This window comes from Mastigoproctus giganteus, chromosome 1 (assembly GCF_048544385.1).
Source record: "Mastigoproctus giganteus isolate SK-2022 chromosome 1, ASM4854438v1, whole genome shotgun sequence".
NCBI lineage: Eukaryota > Metazoa > Arthropoda > Arachnida > Uropygi > Thelyphonidae > Mastigoproctus > Mastigoproctus giganteus.
The window spans coordinates 74,200,721-74,225,710 of NC_143575.1; the positions used below are offsets into that span (position 1 = coordinate 74,200,721).

The following is a 24,990-nucleotide window of genomic DNA, read 5'->3' on the forward strand; positions in this document are numbered from 1 at the left end:
GTTCTACTGCAATGTCCTGAGGTGGTTAAGGGAAGTCTTCAGGAGGAAATGTTCAGAGAAGTGACGCACAAAGAACCGGTTCCTTCATCATGACAATGTGCCGGCCCACATATCTCTCTCTCCCTCTCTTGCTGTTTGTTTGTTATTTGGTTTTTAGGAGCATTAGCAACTAAGGCCATATTGCTCCGGGATATGCGGTGGTCATTCCCTGACCTTTCCGCATCCTCTGTATTTGGTGGTGATGGGCTCGAATCCTGGTCTCTTGCTGTGGTGCAGTTTTTGGATCCAACAACATGACAATCATCCCCGCCCCCTGCAACTTCTTCCTAAGAATGAAAATCAAGTTGAAGGGTCGAAGTTTTGATAGCATAGAGGATATCCAAACTGAATCGCAAGCAGTGCTGAACACTGTGACGAAGAAGGACTTTTGGGATTTTTTTTTTTTTTATAAAAACCCAAAACACGACAGGTATTAGAACCTATAGTACTTAGTACCATGCTTGGGTTGGAGGTTGAGAAGACAAAAGAAGATATTTGTTAACATTAGACTTGAACATCTGTAGACTGTAATTTTCAGGAAATACGTATGAAGGAAGGTTGTTCCAGAAAACGGCACTTGAATGAATAAACAAGGACGATGAAAAGTTGGTTCTGTGAGTTTGAAGTTGGACAGTAAATGGATGTTAGCTGGTGGCGGCACATGTTTGGACTGTTTTGAAAGAGAGAGTGGGAATTATAGAAGCCAATCAGAAGAACAGTGCCCATGGAAGTATCTGTAGAAAAGACATGCAGCAGAAACAGTACGTCTATGAGACAGCGAGTGCAGAGACTTTGTTAGAGGGGAGTCATTAATTAACCTAACTGCCCTCTTCTGAATGGAATCTAGAAGCCTGAGAGAGGTTTTGTGGGCACCGCCCCAGATGTGGGAACTGTATTTCAAGGTAGGGCGGACTTGCGATTTGTACGGAGTGAACAGCTGTTTGGAAGAAAAGAAACCCCGAGAGCGAAAGAGAACCAAGATGCATTCAAATCATGGAAGAAGCACTGTGATCGGTGTTTACACTCTCAAGGGGACTACTTCGAAGGTGACACTGGCGAATAAGACCCAGGGTAAGTAATTTATTTTATAAATACATTTCGGGAACTTTTGGGTAGCACCTTGTTTAGTAGCTTTGAGCGATTTGAAAATCAAGTGTCACAAGCTATTATTGTAAATAATTATGAAACCTTATATATGTATATAAGGTTTCCTAATTTTAAGATAAGCTTTCTTGCCTTTTGTTGAACATATACTGAATTTATGTTTTGTTGCATAATTTATGTATTTAAAGTTTATAGTTTATATTTACAGCTTTAAATGATTTTGCTATGCTTAAATATTAACTGGTTATGCTTTTAAGTGGTTTTGCCGACCACTTAAAATTGTTTGATGGTCTCTAGATGTCTCCCTCACTTAATGTGGATTCACTTAGTACTCTGCTTTTACAGCCCCAGTGGTCCTTGAGGCTGTCACAGACATTCTCTCAGCTATGTCAAACTTGGCTTGCTACCAGGGAGTCTAAAACGCTGATAGAATTGATATTCAGGTGACATTCAAGTCAAATGGACTTAATTTTGGGAAAGTTCAGTGAATCTGTGACAATCAAATCCTCTGCTTGTACCTTCACAATAGTAGGACTCTCAGTAACCCTGGGTATATTCTCCAAGTGCAAGTTCTGAAATATAGCACCTAGTATACTGGAGGTGACCACCCAAGTGCAAACCAACGTAAGCAGGGGTCAAGGTGAGAACCAACACACCACACTGAGGAATGCCACCCCTTTGTGATACTAGCCAATACTAGCTGGTAGATGACTCTCATCAACCAGTGCAATACCAGCACTTTGCTTATTAGAGGAGACATTGTCGAGGCCATGGTATGTCAAGGAACTAGATATATTCTTACCATGTGTGTGTGCCATATCCAAAAATTTCGTTACTTCATACAGCATGTCCTTGCCACCTTTTCTTCCTTCTGAATACACCACAGATTGTCAAAATAATAGAACAAACTTACCTGCAAAAAGATCTAAACCTCACAAACACTTCCTCATTCATTTCACAAATATACATGGTCTCAGTTCTAATCTCAATGTCTGTTTACACTTACAATCTGCCAAACCCCACATACCTTTTCTGACAGAATCTAAATTATTGGGTGATTCGACTATTGCTCATCTCAGTTGTCCTAATTATTCGCTGTATGATTCCTTTCATTTCAAAGGCAATACTTATGCATATGTCTGCTCTGATATTCCCTCTCACAAGACTTAATATTTTGGAATCTTCCCTTTTCTGTCTTCTCTGGCTTAAAATCTGTCTACCACATTCTGTCAAATTCATCTGTTACCTCTATCATTCTTCCAACTCCACTAATTGCTTGACTTCCTCTTTGAACTCTTTGACATTTTGCTTTCTCCAATCCAACTTTTCTAACAGTAAGGTAATTTTCCTTGGTGATTTTAATGTTCACAACTCCACCTGGCTTCCGTTTTCTAGTCACAAGAACCCAGCTGGCCAAGGTGCTGAGGCTTTTACAATTACAAATGACCTCACACAGCTTGTTCATTTACTTACCAGAATACCTGACAATCCTAACCACACAGCCAACACACTTGATCTTTTTCTCCCAAAAAACCCTTCTAAGTACATGGTCAAGGTGAGTGGTCCTCTAGGTATCTCAGATCAAAACTTAGTGATGGTCTCTTCTCCAGTGGGGCCTTTATCTTCTGACCATTCTCAACCTCGTGTTGTTTGGCATTACAAGAATGCAAAATGGGATTGCACGAGTTCTCTTCTTTTCCTTGGTTGGATTATTGTTTCAAATCTTTTAATATCAACATTAGCTCGGATCTTGTCAGTTAAATTATTCTTATAGAGATGAAATCCTTTATTCCACACTCCTTTAAAATCTCGTCCTTTATCTAAACCTTGGTTTTCCAATAAATGTGCTAAGGCTGTTCAAGATAAGAATGTTGCATATTGCAGTTTGGTTATATCCAAATCTCCAGGTTCATTTTCTGTCTACACCAAAGCTTAAAACAATTGTAAAGCAGTTATTAATCAGTCCAAACTAGATTTCGAACAGGCTAAGAGTAGAAAACTTGCTTCTTGTCTAAATGGTAGTCGAGCATTCTGGTCTTTTGCCAAAGCTATTGACTGCAACTTTTGCCCATCTCTGTTCCCACCTCTCTCAAAACCAGATGGTTCTAGTGCCACTTTAGCCAAAGATAAAGCCGTCCTGCTAGCATCCTACTTTTCTTCTAACTCGTTTGTCGATGATCTTGGTAAATTGCCTCCTATCATTCCCAGTACACTTCCCATTCAATGCCTCCTGTGATCTTCCATAAAAAGGATCTCAGAAGAATTTTGAACCCTCTTGATGCCATGAAAGCACCAGGTCCTAATGGCATTTCTCCACTTGTTCTTAAAAACCTGTGCTCCTGAAGTTACTCCTGTTTTGTGTCACCTTTTTTTCACTTTCTTATTCCATAGGTGTTTTTTCTTCCGCTTGGGAATTTGCCATATCCAGCCAGTTCCTAAAAACAGCGACAAATCCCTCTCATCTAATTATTATCCCATTGCACTTACTTCTACAGTTTCTAAAGTAATGAAGAAATCTGTTAACTGTCAACTCTTAAACTATCTAGAAACCTTTCATCTGCTCAACGATTGCTAGTATAGATTTCACTGGTGTTGATCCACTGGTCAATATACTGGCTTATGTCACCCATCTATGGACAAATTCGGTGGAAAAGTTTGGTGAAGCTCATGTTCTTGACATTTCAAAGGCTTTTGATCATGTTTGGCATAAAGGTCTTCTAAATAAGCTTCCATCGTGTGGTTTTCATCGGTTTTTTGTAATTGGGTATCCAGTTTTCTCTCTGAACGCTCACTGCAGGCAATGGTAGATGGCTCTCTGTCATCTAACTTCTCCACTAATGCAGGTGTTCACCAAGGCCAAGGTTCATTTTCTTCTCCCACTGTTTCCCTCTTGTATTTTAATGACCTTCCACTGACTGTAAATTCTATCCATAGTTTTGTTGATGATAAGTGCATTGCATTCCACCTTCAAGTTTGAGAAACCTTGTCCTGCACAAACAGCCTTAACTTTTGTTTTCAAATATTCACTACCAATTCCTTAAATGCTAATCTCCACATAATTCTCCAGTGGGGCAAAGACAACTTAGTTGATTTCAGTCCTTCTAAAACTCAGTCCTGTCTTATATTTCGCAAAATGGATTCATCTGCTTCTATGCTTATCTTCGATGACACTCTGATTTCTAGACAAATTCACATTTCTCTATTAGGGATTACGATCATATAAAAAACATTACAGGAATCCTATTATCTATAACCGATACTAGACATGTTGGACAGACAACTTGTGTAATCGAGACCTGCTAATATTTGTAAAATCGGACAAATGCTAACTTATTGTGATCTTCTTGTAGAGGATCTGTGTCCTCATTTTGAATTTAAATTAAATAAAAATAGAATATATAGGATATTAAGAAATATTATAGATATTTTAGAAGTTTTAAGTCAGGAATTCTCTTACCTGAGATTTTTTCAGGAATAACTGCATCCAGGTTAGATGTAATTAGAATAGATGGAAATAGTATCGAAAGACCTGCCTAAAGGCAGATGAACCTTGTAACAGGACAAAGGAACAAAAGCAAGCTTTGACCCTAATTCCATGCATGGCAAATAATTGGAAGTATAAAGAAAGATATATACTCGAAGCTTGATGGGGACTTGCTTTTCGCTTATATCATCTTCAAAGGGGAAGCAAACACATGTCGAAGCCATATTTATAGCCCTGGCACATTCTATTGCAGTATTTCAAAAGCACAGGGAGAGGGGTGTTTAAGTAGGTGAAAGGAATAGGAGGAGGACAGAAGGAAAATTCCCACCCCTTGGTATTTCATTAATAGTTTGGGAATTCAAAAATTTAGAGATTTACAACAGCTTAAAGGGTTTTTGGGGGAAAGGATATGAAAGTTTCCACTCGGAAATCCCGGTGCATGACTACCCGGCCCCATTGATAGAGGTCCTGGATGGGGGGGGGGGTTGTTATGTTTTGTTATTAAATTTGCCCTTGTAGGATATTTGTTTTAGAGCCCACTCCTCAGAAATTATTATTTTTTGTCTATCTATTGATCTTATTCCTAGAGTCTCACTGGTTCTTAACTTAAGTTTTGTGTCTTGTTTGTGTAATATTATGGTGTTTTCAAAGGATGGGTAATGTCCTGTGTCTAAGTGGTGAACTACCAACTTAGAACTAAAACTGCTGGGGGTTAAAAAAAAAAAAAAAACAATGGATAGGCCTCCCATATTTTGAAACATACAAACATTTGAAAAAAATTTTCAAAGATTCCAGAGTTAACTTAGCCTTCGGCTGCTCCAAGAAACTACGGGCATACCTTAAAAATTCAGCAAACAATAATACAGCAATAGATTTTAAACAGCAAAAAAACATCCCATTGCACTTACTTCTAAACAAAAAAACAGGTCTCGATTACACAAGTTGTCTGTCCAACATGTCTAGTATCGGTTATAGATAAAAGGATTCCTGTAATGTTTTTTATATGATGGTAATCCCTAATAGAGAAATGTGAACTTGTCTAGAACAAGAACATCGTTACATATGAGAATCTAAAAGCAGCTTAAATAGCTTCAAATAATAAGTAAAAAATATTAAAAAAAAGAGTTCTGAGTTGATAGCTCACCACTTGGACACAGGACATTACCCATCTTTTGAAAACACCAAAATATTAGACAAGCAAGAAACAAAATTTAAGTTAGAAACCAGTGAGACTCTAGATATAAGATCAATGAACAAGTCAATAAATATACATAGACCAATAATAATTTCTGAGGAGTGGGATCTAAAACAAATATCCTAAAAGTTCAAATTTAATAACAAAACATAACAAACTCCCCCACACCCATCCAGGACCTCTATCAATGGCCGGGTAGTCATGCATCTGGATTTCCGAGTGGAAACTTTCATATCCTTTCCCCCAAAAACCCTTTAAGCTGTTGTAAATCTCTAAATTTTTGAATTCCCAAACTATTAATGAAATACCAAGGGGTGGAAATTTTCCTTCTGTCCTCCTCCTGTTCCTTTCACCTACTTAAACACCTCTCTCCCTGTGCTTTTGAAATACTGCAATAGAATGTGCCAGGGCTATAAATATGGCTTCAACATGTGTTCGCTTCGCCTTTGAAGATGATATAAGCGAAAAGCAAGCCTCCATCAAGCTTCAGGTATTTATCTCTCTCTTTATACTTCCAATTATTCACCATTCATGGATTTAGGGTCAAAGCTTGCTTTCATTCCTTTGTCCTGTTACAAGGTTCATCTGCCTTTAGGCAGGTCTTTCAATACTATTTCGATCTATTCTAATTACATCTAACCTGGATGCAGTTATTCCTGAAAAAATCTCAGATAAGAGAATTCCTGACTTAAAACTTCTAAAATATCTATAATATTTCTTAATATCCTATATATTCTGGTTTTATTTAATTTAAATTCAAAACGAGGACACATATATCCTCTACAAGAGAAAATCACAATAAGTTAGCATTTGTCCGATTTTACGAATATTAGCATATTTCGATTACACAAGTGGTCTGTCCAACATGTCTAGTATCAAGTTTCAAGACAATAGGATTCCTATAATGTTTTTTATATGATGGTAATCCCTAATAGAGAAATGTGATCTTGTCTAGAAATCAGTGTCATCGAAGGTAAGGTCTCGATTACACAAGTTGTCTGTCTAACTTGTATTAGGGATTATCCTGACTTTTAATTTCTCTTGGTATAAGCACATTATAAATATTGCATTCTCCTCATCTAAAAAACGTTTAGATGCAGAGAAAGCATCTAAAAGTTTTTAGATGGGGGGGGGGTCTCTTTTGTTCTCGGCATTACTTTTCTTCCAACCAGCTGTACAAATTTCAAATCCACTCAACCACAGAATATTGTTTCCACATCTTTGCTTTTAGATTCCCTTCAAAAGAGGGCACTTAGGTTAATTAATGGCTCATTTCTAGCAAAGTCTCTTCACTCTTTGTCTCACAGATGTTTTGTTTCTGCTGCATGCCTTTTCTGTAGATACTTCCATCGGCACTTCTTCTGAATTGGCTTCTATAATTTGCTCTCTCTCTCTCTCTCTCTCTCTCTCTCTCTCTCTCTCTCTCTCTCACACACACACACACACACACACACACACACACCACAACCAGTCAGCATCCTTTTACGGTCTAACTTCAAATTCACAGAACCAACTTTTCTTCTTCCTCATTTATTCCTTCAACTTCTATTTTCTGGAAAAATTCCCTTTATACTTATTTCCTGAAAATTAAAATCTACAGAAATTCAAGTTTAATGTCAACAAGACCCTTCAACCAATGCATGATACTAAGTACTATAGGTTCTAATACATCTCGTGCCTGAGGTTTTCATAAAAAATAAATAAATAAATAAAATAAGAGTGCTGAGTGGATGATGCCTCTATAGACAGAATTTGGAGTCCTTAGATCATATTGCAGCTTTCCAGTCATTAACAGTCCACTTTTAATGCCTTTTAGCCCATATTAGCCAAGCTGTTTTATGCACAGTTATTAACATTTGTCCCTTTCAGAATATCTTATTCCATATATCAATGTTATGGAAAGTCTATGGGGTTTTGTCATTGATATATGGGAATTTTGCCAGTAAGGATAAGATGATTATCTTATTGTATAAGGCAATGGTTAGGCCTCATCTTGAGTGCTGTATACAGGTTTGGCCTCAGTTTAGGAAGGATGTGGATCTGTTGGGTTGGGTGCAGAGAAGAACAAAAGGATTCCTTCCCAGGAAAGGCTTCAGTTCTGCAAATTGCAATATCTGAAGACTAGGTTCTTGCAAGGAGATTTGATTGAGGTGTTGAAGACTTTGAATAGATTGAGTAAGCTCAATGCTGATGGAATCCTTTCTTTTGCACACATTACACACATGAACAGACATAAATTCAAATTGAGGAAGGTGGTTGTGGGATAGATAGCATGTAGTTGATTGTTGGAACAAACTTCCATCGGTGTTGTGGAAGTAGGCAGTTTGCAAAATTTCAAGGGAAACTAGCCACACTGTTAGAGAGGATGGAGAAGTGAGATGGGAAGTGTGGGGTTTTTTTTTTTTTTTTGATAATTCCGTATAAGTTTTCTTTCTTGCATTGCTTGCCACTAAAAATACTAATACTAAACTGTGTAAGTAATGTACAATATATCTTATCAGAAATATCTTATTTTTCTCTCCAAGCAATATTAAGTTTGTGAAAATTTTGTGTACATTGTCCCACAAAACCTCAGAACTTTGTGCTCCACATCATCCCAGAGTTACTATGGTCAGGACTCTGTACTGGCCATCAAAGATTAAATTAGAACATTGTTATTTACATATCACTCTTGTACAGTGTTAGTAATATAGCATTGGGGGAGAGTTATCCTGTGGTAAGAAATCAAGGCTAATTCTGAAAAGTGCTGTTCAATATATTTGGATAGCCAGCGATATTAAACATGCTTGTGATAAAAAAATTAAGCACCCCGAACCATGTCATTGCTTGTAATATATTGCCATAGTGGATACTCTGTTTCCCTTAACACACATGCAAAGCACACTCATCTTTATTATATTTGGGTGGCTAATGTGAATTCCACTAACATCTGTCTAACTGGAACAGTACACCACAGTACAGCTTTCCACATAGTTTTCCATCCATACATAGCATACATTCTTTGCACTACCTCAACTATCTCATTTCATTGCTTGGTATGATTGAATACCAGCTAATAGCAGTCTGCCCACAATAACCCAAAGTATGAAACACTATAAATATTTTATGCTGATTGTGTTTCCAATTACCTCTCTAGAAAATGCAGTGGTGCTGTTGCATGGATTATCCTTTACTACTGTTTGCAGAGTACTTCTTTTTCTGTAAACTCTTTGGGTTGACAAGATATGAGGAAGTTGTTTGTCATCATAACCATAAGCCTTACATCATGAAATGGTATATCCATGAGTTTCATACAATGGCAAAAATCATGTGAAACACACAGGCAAATGCAGCTTCATGAACTTACATCGTTATAAATGTTGACAGGTGTATCCAGTACTTTCTACTAAGCTTCACCTGCCATTTCTTATCAGTACAGTCTGTTTGCATGTCTTGTGAGATTTTGTACTATGTGATACAATGCTTTATGATGTATGGGGACACTACATAAATTTGAATTTGCAGACATACATTTAGAAACATAGTATATATAATACAACCTTCAATCCATTTAGTATCATAAATAATTTTTTGTAAAGTAGCCTAGTGTCAGGTGCGCAGGTGCATAAGTACACATGCCTTGAGTGACCGGGGTTCAAGCCCATGACTGCTGAATACGGTGCTGTTTCTTGTATTCTGTGTATCTTGTAAACTCCTCTGATCGTTTGGTCGTCCCGGAGTATAAACAGAAAATTTTTTTATTTTATTTATATGTGTGCAGAATTCCTCATATTGTACCCTTAATTGGTTCAGAGTTAATTGGACAGAGTTATGTAAAAAAAAAAAAATACCTAAAACAAGGTCATTATAAAATAGCAACTATGGAGATATAATTCCAACTTCATAATAATTTGCCTATAAATGCTATTGGACAGTTTTCTTGGGTATTACTATTAAGCACAGCACATTGTATGCAGATGTCATACTGGTATTATAATATGAAATATGCAATTATATAAAGAGATAGTTAGCAAATAAAACTAAGAGGCATGAGTGCCTGGGAGCAGCTATGAATGCTAATTAGTGCTCCCAGTAAATAAACACAGTTACTAACAAGTGGCTGAGCAAGTATTTTGAATGTGAGCAAATAGTTGAAGCACAAGAATAAAGATGTACATGATATAAACAAAGGTAGTGACATACTTGAGCATTAGTATTTATTGTGCAATTTTGTTTGGAATAAATCATTTATTATATGTTATTTTTTAAATTTATATTTCCTTAGAGCATTATACAAATTAGTGCTGCAAAAGGTGCCACTATATTTTAAATGTTATCCAAAATCTTCTTTCATATTATCTTGGAATTTTTAGTTAATGCACTTGCCATAACATATATGTAATTGAATTCAGTAACAAATCAAACCAGAAATACTTAAATAGGTCACATTTTAGTTTTAAGCTTAGCAGTAATTTCTAAGCCTTCTTTAAAATTGAGAAAGACTTTTCTGTCACTTACAGATCAAAATACCACTCTAGTACTTTACAATAAATTTTTTTAAAAAAGTAATAATAATAATAATAATGTAATCAAATGTAAAGAAAACTATATGGTTATTTAAAAAGTTAATTACCTGTAAAAACATTATTCATATTTCTTTTTACTTATGACTAGTTCAGAATAGTTATATTTTTAATTGTATAATATATATATCCTGATTCCAGCTTTTCTTAGATAACATACTGAATCTGGCTCCATCCTCAGACATTATGTATGGTTTGGTAGTTGATTTGGTTATACTTTGTTGATTTGATAATTTTCATTAATTCATAAATATTGGATTTTATTTAGTTTATTTATCAGTCCTAATTAACATTTTTTCTCAAATACTCTGTGCCCTTGAATAAGCCTTTTTTTATGTTAATTTATTTTCTTTATCCAGTTCACACAACTTATTAAATATTGGTAATAAACAAATATTTCATTTAAGTTATGATCAGACACGCATATAAAAAAGCTGAAGTTTATAAAAGCATAGTGTTTTTATTTCCTCATTTGGCCATAGCCATAGGAAAAATCTCAACCTCCAGATTAAATTTATGAATAAGTTGCACACCCAATTTTTTTTTATATTAAAAATTGTGCAAGGGACAATTTTATTGAAAAAATTGTCCAAGAAAATACTGTATATTACATTTCTTAAAAATCATAATTTTTATCATTTCTGTAAAATATGTTTTATCTTGGGGATTTTTTATATGTTTAAATGTACAGCATATTGCATTTTTTGTTATCCCAATAAAATACATTGTAGCTGATTTTTAAAATTAATAAAACTCAAAATATTCACAATATATTTTATTCATTTTTAAAGTTATAGTGATTTACAAGACAGATTTTTCATTAAACCTTCATAATTAGTTATTATTATTTGTGACAGAAAAGCCAACATTGTTAAATATTAACATTTGGTCACACTCCAAATGAAGTAACAAAATAATTGCCATTATGCATCTTTCAGATTCATAGTGAATGCAAAAATATCAGTATTACTTTGATTTATTTCAAAAAATATAAAACTTATTGTATAATACCATACCTGTGAATGTCATATAAGACTTATGCTGAATTGATTTTGTAAGAAACTTTGAAAAACTGCTTATATAATAGTGAAATTCAAGATTCAATCATACATCTTTAAACTTATGATATGTATAAGAACTTCATTTACTAAACTTTTGCAGTCACCAGACTTTTTTTTTTATTCAAAATTTTATGAAAGTACTGCTTCTCACCTTTCTTACTTCACATATTATTATAGACAAGATAATTTGCTGACACATAATTAGAATGCAGCAGGATGTTGTTGGTGATGCAATAGTTAAACTTCTGCTGATTTAAATCCTAATTCCCATAATCCTTTTCTTGTTTTTGATTCCTAACCAAAACCTATAAACCTTGTTATCGATTATTTATCCTTGGCTCTTAATTTTTCCCTGTTCCGCTATTACCTAAACCTTTCTTATTGCTTACAGCTGGCTCTCCCAAACCTAACATCCCACTGAAACTTATGCCTTCAAACCTATCAAAATATTTTTATAGCATATGTATGCACTGTTTTGCGTATCTGTTTAAAAATAATTTTTTTTCTATTGAAAATTTTTATTTTAATGTGACTGCAGAATTGTTTGAAAATTTACAACTTACATTAAAATTGCTTTGCATGTCTTTGCTAAATATAATATCTGATTTGGAAGCAATATTATTTATTATCAGAATATTACTAAAGATTAATGTAATAATATTACATTATAGAAAATACAAATTAAATAAAAGCATTCCTTTTTATAGTGTTTTATATCCCAGGAACTGAACTAGAAAGTTCAAAAGCATGCTAATTTTAAGTATGTGTAAATAATTACAACTTAGAAAGATATACATATATAAATGTTTTTATATATGTGTGTATATATATTTATACACATATATATGTGTGTGGGTATAAAGTATTTTGTTTACTTATATGCATGTGATGGCTGTAGTGCATTTTCAGTATACATTGGCACCTGCGATAGCATTAGACAGTAGAATACTGTTAAATAATATTTTACAAAAGTAATTGATTTTAATAGATATGCTGATTTTTTGCTTTCAGCAATGTTTGATATCTTACAAAACTTTTTTAACAATAATAAAATAGTATTCTGATTTTAAAATTTCTATTTGACCTGAAAAGTGAGATTTCATTTTGGATTTATTAAAATTTTACTCAATGAGTTTATATCTAATAAACATGATTTACATAATGCTTCCATGATTATATCACTCAGGTTTAGCCTCACTTTTCTTTAGTATAGTTGAGGTTAAATAGTAGTATACAATGACTGGCATCTTTGTATGCGGGTAACAACTGAGTATAGAAATTGGGATGGTCTTTTCAGTTAGGAAGTTGTTTAACTTGATAATCATGCAAGCTATTGACCTTACTTTTAATACCTCAGAAATTACTTATTGTATATGATTTATTTATTTATTTTAAAATATTTATTTTAAACTGTAGAAAAGCTTTTTTCTTATATCTTATAACATATATATATATTATATAACATATAATAGTATTACATCCTGAGACTAGTTAACTTTAGTGTAGTAATTCTGTATGCATCGCATTACAGCATAAATTTTGTTTATATTTGCATGGAATTTATTTTAATAAGACCTTCAGAGTGCCATATGTATTTATAGCTGCTTGCTCCCTTCCTTATATGTTTCCTCACCTGCCTGTTATTTTATTATCTAGTTTATATTGCTTTTTCCTTTCACTGACGTTTAGTTAATTTGGTTTTTAATATCCCACTATTGTCATTTCATGTTTGCTTAGCTAATCATTCCCTATGTTGTCTGTTCATTCTAATCTGTATGATTTTTCTTTTTTTTCTTTCCTCTTCACCATCTCTGCAGCATGGAACTGCATAAGAACATGACCCTTGACCCGACCTCGACCCCTGCCTCGACACACTCCATGACCTCTGCCAACTTGACAACGACCCTGACTACCACCCCAAGTCCCCTGGCCATTCCCCTCAGCCAGCTGGTTAAGCCGTCACCCTTGGCTATTGGCCTCACCTCTGCTGCTGCAGCTGCAGCTGCTGCCGCCGCAGCTGCCTCCCCTACCACTACCCTCTTTGCTGCTGACCTCAACAACATCTCTCGCAAAAATCTGACCACAAAAATCCGTGCCACTGCATCTCATAATAGCAACAAGAAGTCAGAAAGAAGCAAATTTTCTCCTTACTAGCTGTTGGAATTTTGTGCAGTAATGCTACATGTTTTTGCCATCTGAACACAAAGGAATACTGCCAAACAGAGTACTCCATTGTGTATTACCTGTCTTTGTGTGAATACAGTGAAAATAAAGGAATTGTGTGAAAATAAAGGAACTGAACTAAGGAATGTTCTTCTTAAATAGAAATGTAGCAAACCAAGAGGAACACATGGTAACTGGATGCCTGATTGCCTGTCTTTCAGTTGGTTTGCATATATAACCAACCATATACTGTTATGATGAAGCAGTTGGAAAAGAAGTTTTCTTATGTTTTCATAAGTTTCTTTGTAAGAGCCTTTGTTGATAAGGCAATAACCATCAGTGATCCTCATCTTGTTTGTGTTTTACAGTGGTGATTTAAAAGTATTTCCAAAATTTTGACATAATAACCTGATGCTTCCATATATTTATGTGTACCATTAGGTCACTTGATAACTGTTAGTAACTAGACTTCATTGAAACACTAAATTCTTTTGTATCCTTATGGCACTCACAGTTGCTCCTTATGTAAGGTTTTATTTTTCCATAGTGAAAATATCTTGTTTCACAGAGTCAAAGTGAAATGAAATGATACAGACTGATGTTACAGAATGTATATGCCATTTACTTATTAGTAATATGAAGTGTTTTATAATAGCTTAATATTTTTCCATTACAATGTAATAATGTTTATAATAATAAAATTAGAACCTGAAAATATTTATACTACTCAGCTAAAACTTTTTCTAGTGTTTGAAAGTATTTCCAAAATTTTGACATAATAACCTGATGCTTCCATATATTTATGTGTACCATTAGGTCACTTGATAACTGTTAGTAACTAGACTTCATTGAAACACTAAATTCTTTTGTATCCTTATGGCACTCACAGTTGCTCCTTATGTAAGGTTTTATTTTTCCATAGTGAAAATATCTTGTTTCACAGAGTCAAAGTGAAATGAAATGATACAGACTGATGTTACAGAATGTATATGCCATTTACTTATTAGTAATATGAAGTGTTTTATAATAGCTTAATATTTTTCCATTACAATGTAATAATGTTTATAATAATAAAATTAGAACCTGAAAATATTTATACTACTCAGCTAAAACTTTTTCTAGTGTTTGAGTACAATATATTTTTTAATTTCCGAATATCCAAAGATTCGTTAACTTAATTGAATTTATGTAGTAATTCCATTGAAAAAATATAGGTTAATAATCATATCATCAAAATCAGTTAAAAATTTAAAAATTAGCCTTTCCTTTTTTAAAAATAAAAACAAAAAATTGTGTATCAGTGCAATCTGATCATAAAAACTTTTGTCTTTTGGTTTTATTTGTAATATAAAAGATCTCTGCCTTAGGTAATGAAAAGATGTCCAGAAAATTTGATTAAAATTAATGAAATATACTATCTCTCATCCAGATATAGTTTTTTTATATGTTAAATTTCTCATGGTTCCATATGAAGTTGGTGTTATAAATAAATAGATATTTTTTGTTAAAAAATTCTCAGTAACTTAAATTACATTTAAGTAAGAATAAAAAAAAAAACACTTTGTTGAAATTATTTCTTCAAAATTAAATAAAACTTTGAAATATTATTTTTTTTAGAATTATCATGAGTGCTAAAGTTATATACTTGCAGTATTGAATAGTCTTTAAACAAAGCCAAATCAGGTTTAATGAAATATTAGAATGATGTGCTTATAATTTTTTACCAGTTTCTAATGAATGAATTAAAACATTTTACCCTTCTGTACAGATCTCTGACATAGATTCTGTCATTTGATGCAAATGTTAGTTAAAACAGCAACGTCCACTGAACTACCAATTATGCCTTTTCAGTGTTTAAGTTAATGATCTTCATGTTAAACAATTTGCAAAAATCTTTTTTAAAAAAAAGAAAAAGAAAAAAAAAAAGAGAAACCAATTAAATAAGCATCTTTATTGAAAAAATGCTATTGTACCAAGACTGCTGTTATCTAATTGCAAAAACAGTAGAAATTAACCCTTACACTATTACAAAATCTGTTTATTAACTGCTTGCCATCATATTTTATCCTTGATGAATCATATGTTCATATGGAAAAGAATTTGAAGATATTAAAGATAATTCACATACCTTTAATACTATACAGGGTGTTTCAAAAATGATGGTCAATAATTTAAAAGTGAAAAGTACAAACTAAAATAAGCAAAAAAAGTCCCAGTGAACATCAGGCCACAAATGAACCATTTTCGAGATAATGCACATTTTCTGTTAAGATCCGCCACTCATTATGGGAGCACTAGTTTAGCAAAAAGCTGTGAATCCTTTGCTAAGGGTGGTTTTATTAACTAACATTAATATAATATAATGTAATATAATATAATGTATTATATTACATTATATTATAATATAATGTAATGTATTATCATTAATATAATGCATTATCATTAATATAATATAATGTATTATCTTATTAACTAACATTAATAAGATAATACATTTTTAATTTTTGGTTTGATACAGACACACTACATGCCATTTCTGGGCCTACCTGCTCATATTCCATGTGTGAAGCGCCCATGTTCTCTAAGGCATTAATGTACCCTGATGAATGTGCACCTGTTGGGCTGCCTTCGTCAGGGAAATACTTCTTGGTACAAACGTGCAGCCTCAGGTGCACTGCTGTTGGATTTACCATACATGAAGTGCATGTCCACATACTCTACATCATTATTATTATTAGCTATATGGTACAAGGAAGCCTGAGGCTTATGCTGCACCAGCTAAAAAAAAATTTCCGAGTTATCCTAGGAGAGAGAGAGAGAGAGAGAAAGAGAGAGAGTCAGAAGTAGAAGGGAATCACCAAGGAAGAGAAATTTGCAAGTACTAGTATGCCTGCTATGTCTCAGAGCATTGAGAGAGGGGAAACGGAGAGAATGGAGAGAAACGGTCAGAAGTAGAAGGGAATCACCAAGGAAGAGAAATTTGCAAGTACTAGTATGCCTGCTATGTCTCAGAGCATTGAGAGAGGGGAAATGAAGAGAATGAGTGTAACCTAACCTAAACAAACAAGTCAGTGGGGGATCCCAAATCTGTACAGTTCACCTTGTCAGTGGTGGATCCCAACTAGAAATGTGCAATATCTCGAAAACGATTCACTTAAGGACCCATGTTTACTGAGCTTTTTTTGCATATTGTAATCTGTACAGTTCACCTTTAAATTATTGACCATCACTTTTGAAACACCTTGTATTTTAAGTTCACAACCACTTTATATTGTTTTATACAATAGCCAACACAAAATTAAAACAAGCCTACCATTTTTAGTAAAACTATAACAGAATTACTCTAGGTGGGGTTAGTCTAATTTAATATCATTAAGTACTTCCCATTAAATATTTAGCTCTTTTGATAAATTAAAAAGATATCAAATGTGCATTTCCACATGAATTTTTGGATTTTACCTACTGCATTTCGAAATTATCATAATTTTGTTCTTGATTTTGAAGATGCCCTTTCTAGATCACATAAGCACTATCTGTGTATATTATGTATTCAATGAATGCAGCATCAACTTATTTTTAATAACTCCAAGTTGAATTTTTAGTCATGAATGTTATATATAAGACAAAGCAAAAAAATATATATATGATACATTATGCTTTCCACTGTTTTTTTATTTAAAAATATATGAAATAGTAAAATATAATATTTAATAGTAAAATGTAATAGGAGGGAGCAATGTATAAAAGATTTAGGAGGCTTAAGATTATTTTTGGTTAATATGTCATTATCCAAAACATAACACAGTTTGCAATGTGGGACCTATCTGCATATGAAAAGCACTAGTATGTAGATAACCTCTATCCTAAACCGCTGCATGACAATCATCTTTGTGCCTGTTTGCCATTAACTGCACATGAACTCTAATGGCAATCAAATATATATTGCAAATGAGGTATTAGGATTAGCAAATATTTTATTTTAAAGCAATGGATTGTTTTATTTTCAGAACCCTGAAGAAATAGAGCTGTTTTTCACAATTGTTTCACTTCTAAAATTGTTAGTAGTGGTTAGATGAGTGGGATTATATTATCTGGTATGCTATGGATTTTATCTTTTGACTGCTCTTTCTATATATATATATATATATATATATATATATATATATATATATATATATATTGTGTGTGTGTGTGTGTGTGTGTGTGTGTGTGTGTGTGTGTGTGTGTGTGTGTGTGTGTGTGTGTGTGTGTGTGTGTGTGTGTGTGGGCCAACTTATTAGGATAACTCTTACTTAGACTTATTTAAGTCAGTTTACTTGCATAGATTTTTTGCATATTCATAGTTATCCTTAAGTTAGGATATTTGCAAAATTAAACTGTATTTATTTGAACAAAGATAAATAATTTTTATGTAACTCTGCTCATTATAAGTGGCATGAGATCAGTTGTTGCTAAACAAATTTTTAATTGTGGTCTTATATTATTCCAAACAGATATATACTAATTAATAATCATTGTCACTATTCCACTGATGCAAGACAGTAGCTCAGTTATGAGGACTGGTAATTTTCTAATGTGCAGTGTTAATTATACTATCTTTCTCATTGAAATTTCATAATTGGTAGTTCTATACATTAAACTTTTTGAGGTATCTTAATGGTTGTATTATGTATCGAACAAAGTGGAAGTTTAAAAAACAAAAAGTATTTCCATGTGCAATTTTGACTTTCATAAGTACTGACAGATGTTATTAATGAATAGTTATCATGTCTGCAGTATTTTACTGATTGGTATGCCATGAGGGATATTATTTATTACATATTCCTCAAGTAGAACATATCATTATATACTTTATATAGACTAATTTCTTTATCAAATGTTTCCATTATTATATATATCGTGAATGAAGTTTCTCCTTCAATGCTGTATATTAATGAAGTCTTAAATATAGTGAATTATTTATATATAATGTTGAGAATTAAAAGTATGTGAGTTTTTAAAAAATTCTTATTAGAATGTGGTTATTGATGCTTTTAGCAAAAGCAGAATTAAGAAACATTGAATGTAATAATTGTTTGGCATAATTTGTAGTTGTTCTGATGATAAAACATCTCATTGATATTTCTATACATTCAGAGGGTTTCTTATTGATACCCATTTCATTTTTGTTAGTTTTATGTGAGGTACAAATATGATAACATTAAATCAGTGTATAGCAATACAAAAATGCTCAAATTCTATAAATATGTGTCATCACTAGTGGCTGGAATAAATTATTTTTAACTCTGTTGTAAACGTTGACTTGTAGTTGTTTCAAGTTGATTTTTGTTATTTTGTAGCCAAACAAATTATGTTTTATATTTGGATCTGCAGTACTAAATTGTAGCTCCAAATTATCATTTAAATGAAGGTTATACCTTCATGTTGACTACTCTTCATATTGCAGGAGATATAAAATGGTTAGTCTTGTCATATTATATACATTACTTATGAAAGGAATAGTAGTTACTATATAGATTAAAGAAGCAGAAGCTTTGAGAGGCTATTTTTTAATGCTATTTACAATAATGTAGTTTAATTCATTGCAACATAATTTTACAGTTGTGTTTACAAGGTATGTAAAAATGAAACACTACAGTGCCATTGTTTTGAAAGTTTTTGCTTTGTATTATGTGTACATTATTATAGTTTGTGTTGTCAGTGTTCTTGTTTTTGGATATTTGTAATATACTGAAATATGTATACAGATTATTTGTTTTTGTCTGATAATTATTTTATCCCAACTTTTTTCACATGTTTTGAGTGGTCCAATAAAGTTCCTTCTTGAAAAAAATTTTTCAAGTAGTTTGAATAAATTGCAATATTATTTAGGGGGGGTGAAAAACACAATTTTAAGTGCTGTCATTTTTAAATTGCTGGCATTTTACACATAATTTTATAAAACTAAACTATCTAATCTTGTCTATTAATAACATAAAAACCATTTTATAAAATAATAAATGTAGTATCATCATGTAATTTATTTGCAAGAATGTTACTGATATGCTCTCAGTCTCCTTCATAACATTTTTAGAGAGAGAGAGAAAGTGAGATTTACAAATGTTATTTTAGATTCATATTATACTTTATTAATATAACCTCTGGTCTATATGTTCAAGTACTGATTTTGTTTTTATTAGTGCTTGTAACTTATTTTATATATTTTATATATTGCCAATAGGTTCTAACACACAGGTGTATAACCTTTATTCAACTGTGGGCAGATGAATAATTTATAAATTGTCATGAGCCAATGTCCTTATGTTTTACATATATATATATATATATATATATATATATGTGTGTGTGTGTGTGTGTGTGTGTGTGTGAGAAAATACTTTATATTTTCATTTATATATAATCTTTTTTACAATGATTTTAAGTCTTAACTACTTAAATGATTTATTAGGGATATTATGATTAAAATACATTAAAATTAACACAAATGATGTTTGGTGAAACGCTTGTTATGGCTATTCGGAAGATATTTTAGACACTGTGCTGCTCTGTCAGCCTTGATTTTGCATATTTCATTTCAGAAAACAGCTGCCCACATTTATAGATACTCCCAATTAAGAACACCTTCTTCCTTGCAAAATCCATGATTCAAGGAAATCTCCTATAAGTAAATTCTGATAAAAATTTAGTAGTGAGCAATTTTTAATTATAATGCTTTAATGCCCTTGAAGTTCAATTAAGTCCATTGATAATTCATAAGGAACCTGATCAACATTAACAACTTCCACAACAGATGGAAGTTTCTTCCAGCAACTACCTGCTAGCGAAAGGCAAATTTCTGCACATCTATTCTACAACTGTCTTTTGTCAGTTTGAATCTATGCCCCCTCATTTTTGTAATCTGAGCAAGAGGAAGAATCCCATTGGCATTGAGCCTGCTCAATCCATTCAAGGCCTTATACACCTCAATCAGATCGCCTCGTAGGTGCCTAGTCTCAGGAAGCTGCAATTTGCAGAATTTAAGCTTTTCTTCATAAGAGCACCCCTTTGTTCCCCCTCACCAGTCTTATTGCCCTTCTCTGTACTCGTTCTAGCAACTCTACATCCTTCCTAAAATTAGGTTTCCAGACCTGTACACAGTAAATGGGTATGGCCTGACCATTGCCTTATACAAGGGGATAATCACCTCCTTATCCCTGCTCACACAATTCCTCTATATCATTGACAAGACCCCATGACCTACTCTGGCAGGCTGTCTGCATTGCTCAGAAAACTTCATATCTGACTGCACAATTACCCCTAAGTCTCTTTCATTCTCCACTTCCCTGAGTGTAACACCAACCAGTTGGTACATTTCTCTGGGATTACTGCTACCCATATGCAGTACTTTGCATTTGTCAATGTAAAACTTCAGTTGCCACTTCTCAGCCCATCTGCCCAACTTTTCCAGATCCTGTTGTAGCAGCATACTGTCATTACTGTTATTATCAACCCTGCCAACCTTTGTATCATCTGAAAACTTTGACATTAAGCTTCACCAATATCATTCATAAATATACAAAACAACAATGGGCCCAAAACCGAACCCTGGGGGACTCCACTAATAACGTTAGTCCACGTTGAGCAGTGTCCATTTATTACCACTCTCTGTCTTCTCCCATTCAACCATCCTTTTATCCATTGTAGCAACTTGCCCTTAATGCCATACTGCTCCAATGTGTACAGTAATCTTCCATGTGCAACAGTATCAAAAGCTTTTCTAAGAACCAAGTATATGACATCAAAAGTATTTTTTGCATCCAGTTCCTTTGTGACCACATTATAGTATCCAATCAAATTGGTCAGACAAGACTTCCCTTTAACAAGCCCATGCCATGTCTGAATTATTACTGCTGTCTTGTCTAGATGATCCTGCAATGCTTCTTTAACAGTGACTCCACTATTTTCCCTGGAACAAAAGTCAAACTAACAGATCTGTAATTACTCATGTCACCATTTGATCCTCCTTTATGAATTGGAGATACATTTGCATGTCTCCAGTCCGTGGGGACTTCCCCTGAGTCCAACGATGCTGTCATAATTATGGCTAAGGGTTTGATTACTTCCTTTTCCACCTTTTTTAATATACCTGGATAGATCCCATTAACACCAGGTGCCTTGCTTATGTTTAACTTAAACAATTTCTTCTCCACTTTGCTCTCAGTTATTACAAAAGCATTTAACTCCCTATTAGAGTTTGATAAACATCTGGCCCTCTCCTCCTTGAATAACTCCTTATGTGTGAATGTAGATGTAAAATACTCATTTAGTTTTGCAGCTATTTGAGAATGATCATCTCTAGTCACACCATTGATATCAAGTGGACCAATCTGATTCATCCCTTCCTTTTAGAGTTTATATAAGTAAAGTAAAGAAATCTTTGCTGTTTTCTTTGCATCCTTTGCCAAAGATTTCTCATAATCTGCCTTCACTTGCCTAACCTCCTTTGTTTCTTGATTACAGACTAGCTTGTATCTACCATAAGCTTCTCTGTCACTTGACAATTTATGTGCATCCCATGAATTTTTCTTCTCTGCCACGAGTCTCATTAGTTCATCTGAAACCATTTTTTTGGGCCTAAACCTAGAGCAGTATTTCTTAGTTGGAACAAAAAGCCTAGCAGCTTCCAAAATTACTTTCTTGAATGCTTCTCATTTAGAATTTGTTGTTGGTAACATCATCAGTTGGTCCCACTGTATAGAACCTAAAAAATCTCTGAGACCACTGTAGTCACCTTTACAAAAGCAAAAACCCTTCCCTTTACTCCCGATGGATCTTTAAGTAAATCCCACATCAATACACTGTGCTCACTGCCACCTAGTGGTTCCTTTATCTGTAAATTCTTAATGCATGAATAATCACTGCTAGTAATCAGATCAAGAGTGTTACTCCCTCTTTTGCCTCTCTAACATGCTGCTCTAGAAAACAATCACACAATAAATCCACAAAAGCCTTGCTAGTGTGCGAGTGACCGACCCACAAATTCCAATCTATATCTGGGAAGTGAAAATTCCCCATTATGAGACATCCTGATTTACTGGTCCAATCTGTTTCTCTGTATAATTGTTCATTGTACTCATCAGAGTCATTAGGCCTATAACAAACTCCTACCCTTATTTTTGCTTTACCAGTGCTTATGTCACACCAAACTGACTAAACATTGCAATGTCCATCTATGTCAACTGGATGCATTTTATATATTTTTTAACTAACAGCATAACCCCCTCCCTTCTTAACCTGTACACATTGTACTCCCCAAATTTCAATTCTGCATCCCTTATATCTGAGTGACACCACATCTCTGATATCCCAACAATATCCTGTGCGCCTCCGTAGCCAGGTGGGAAGGAGCAGCAGTGCATAGCACACGCTTCTTGACCACCGCATATCCCGGAGCAATATGGCCTTAGTTCCTAATGCTTCTATAAAACAAAAACAAAACAAACAAAACAAACCAACAATATCCACCTTGGATGTCTTAAACAGCAATTCAAATTCATCAAATTTATTTTCTATACTCCTAACATTGGTGTACCTGCAAGTATACAGGCACCTGTTCTTACTCTTAGTTACTCTGATACAGCCCATGTATTTACTTGTTTCGTGAATCCCAGCAGTTCCTGAAATCCCTAGCAACTTGCTTTCCAGGCTGCTGCTCATTCTAATAGAAGCAGTGCAAGAATCCTTTCCACCTCTGACTGCAGCTACTGTTAATCTATTAGTCTGTGAACTCCAAAAGCTAGCAGTTTTTCAACCCACCTAACATTTCCTCGATAGCAGAAGAAAATATTCTTGCACCCTTTCTATTTAAATTCATCCCATCCCTGTAGAAGCAGTCTCTCCTGTTAACAAGCACAGACCACGCTGATAAAAATTCTACACCATGAGCCCTGAGAGAGAGAGAGAGAGTGTGTGTGTGTGCATGCTTGACCTCTTGTAATCAGTACTAAATCAAAACAAAAATGGAAAACCCTGCATCGCCTCATCAACATCTTCACCATTTAAAGATTGCTTATGGGGAAGATTATGTCAGTAAATACAGTCCCATTCCCAAAATTCAGAGAAATGACAAAACAGATGTGGGTGACTCTCTCTCACTGATGCTACCTGAGTTATGGAAAGTTAAATTTTATTGTTCTATTATAAGGTTCTCAACAGTTTTTTTTTTTTTTTGTTTGTTTGTTTTTGGGCAGATCACTGCAGATTTCATGAAAATAATTTATAAACCAGACTTAGGCTCTGGGTTGCCCATCCATGTGCCAAACATTACTTTCAAGTAGTGGTTCTTAATGTATTTCCAGTGGAAAACAATTTAATGGAACAACCTTTGGTTGTTAAATACCAGTAAGTTTAAAATGGTGATAGATTTTTCACATCGAGAAATGAACTCAATGCTCTTGATTGCCATTTCTACTTAGAGAGAGTTTTATAACACCAAAGGAGAACTATAATAATCATGAGCATCAGGTTGAGAATGCCTGCTTTAAAAGTACCTTTAAAGCAGGTGTATACTTAACATAGATAATATACCTGTATAGTGCATTCTGTTTATTCACTGAGAATATACAGAATATATCTAACTTAGTACTATGCTTTAATATACAGTATTTAAAATAAGACAGTGCAACATTTCCTTTTACTACAAGGATGGATATAATGCTCATATCTTTAGAATATTTAATGAACAAAAAGCACAAACCATAAATTTCAAACAACAATAGTTCCATATATCGTGGTTGAAACTTTTTGTGTTATCTTGAAAAGTTAGTTAAAGAATGTATAAAAAATAAATAATAAATCTGTTTGGATGTATAAGTATATGCAGGGTACTCCCATAATTATGTTGCAAAAGTAAAAGTTTTATTCCTCAATCAAAAACTGTAAAACAGTTTTTTTATACAAACCTGAGTTTTTACCTTTTGTTGCTGAGATACATTTACTTTGTGTTTTTTACAGCTTTTTGAATATATCAGCAAATTGGAAATTTTATATATAAATAGTAGTGTATTAGAAGACAAAATGCACAAGGTATAATTTCTTATGGGTTTAGGTAATTAACTGTATAATATCAGTGTAGATACACCATAGTTTACCCATAAATTTGAACTATATATGTGGTGTAAAAGGCATCGTTTTAATTGTATCTCATATTGTTGGTGCCTTCACAATGAGATAGCTGGTATTGCACTACTTTAAATAAATAATGCTTCTCTAGTAGAGAAGACTACTGTTATTTATTTTCAGTGGATACCACCACCCAGACGATCATTTTGTTTCAGCATCAATGAGTGGGCGGGTACCCTGGTAATGCAACATGCCATCACAGTTGCGAAGTTATTTCCACAA

General features: G+C 33.6%; 1 protein-coding gene across 1 annotated transcript in view; it reads left to right on the forward strand.

The window, feature by feature from the left end:
- The window catches only part of LOC150090888 (poly(rC)-binding protein 3-like), a 646,900-nt gene extending 632,654 nt beyond the window's left edge, over window positions 1–14,246 (forward strand). Inside the window, 1 exon segment of the mRNA XM_090373382.1 lies at window positions 13,263–14,246. Coding sequence (XP_090229508.1) covers window positions 13,263–13,599 — 337 coding nt within the window. The 3' untranslated portion in view covers window positions 13,600–14,246.
- The last annotated feature ends 10,744 nt before the right edge of the window (window positions 14,247–24,990 follow it).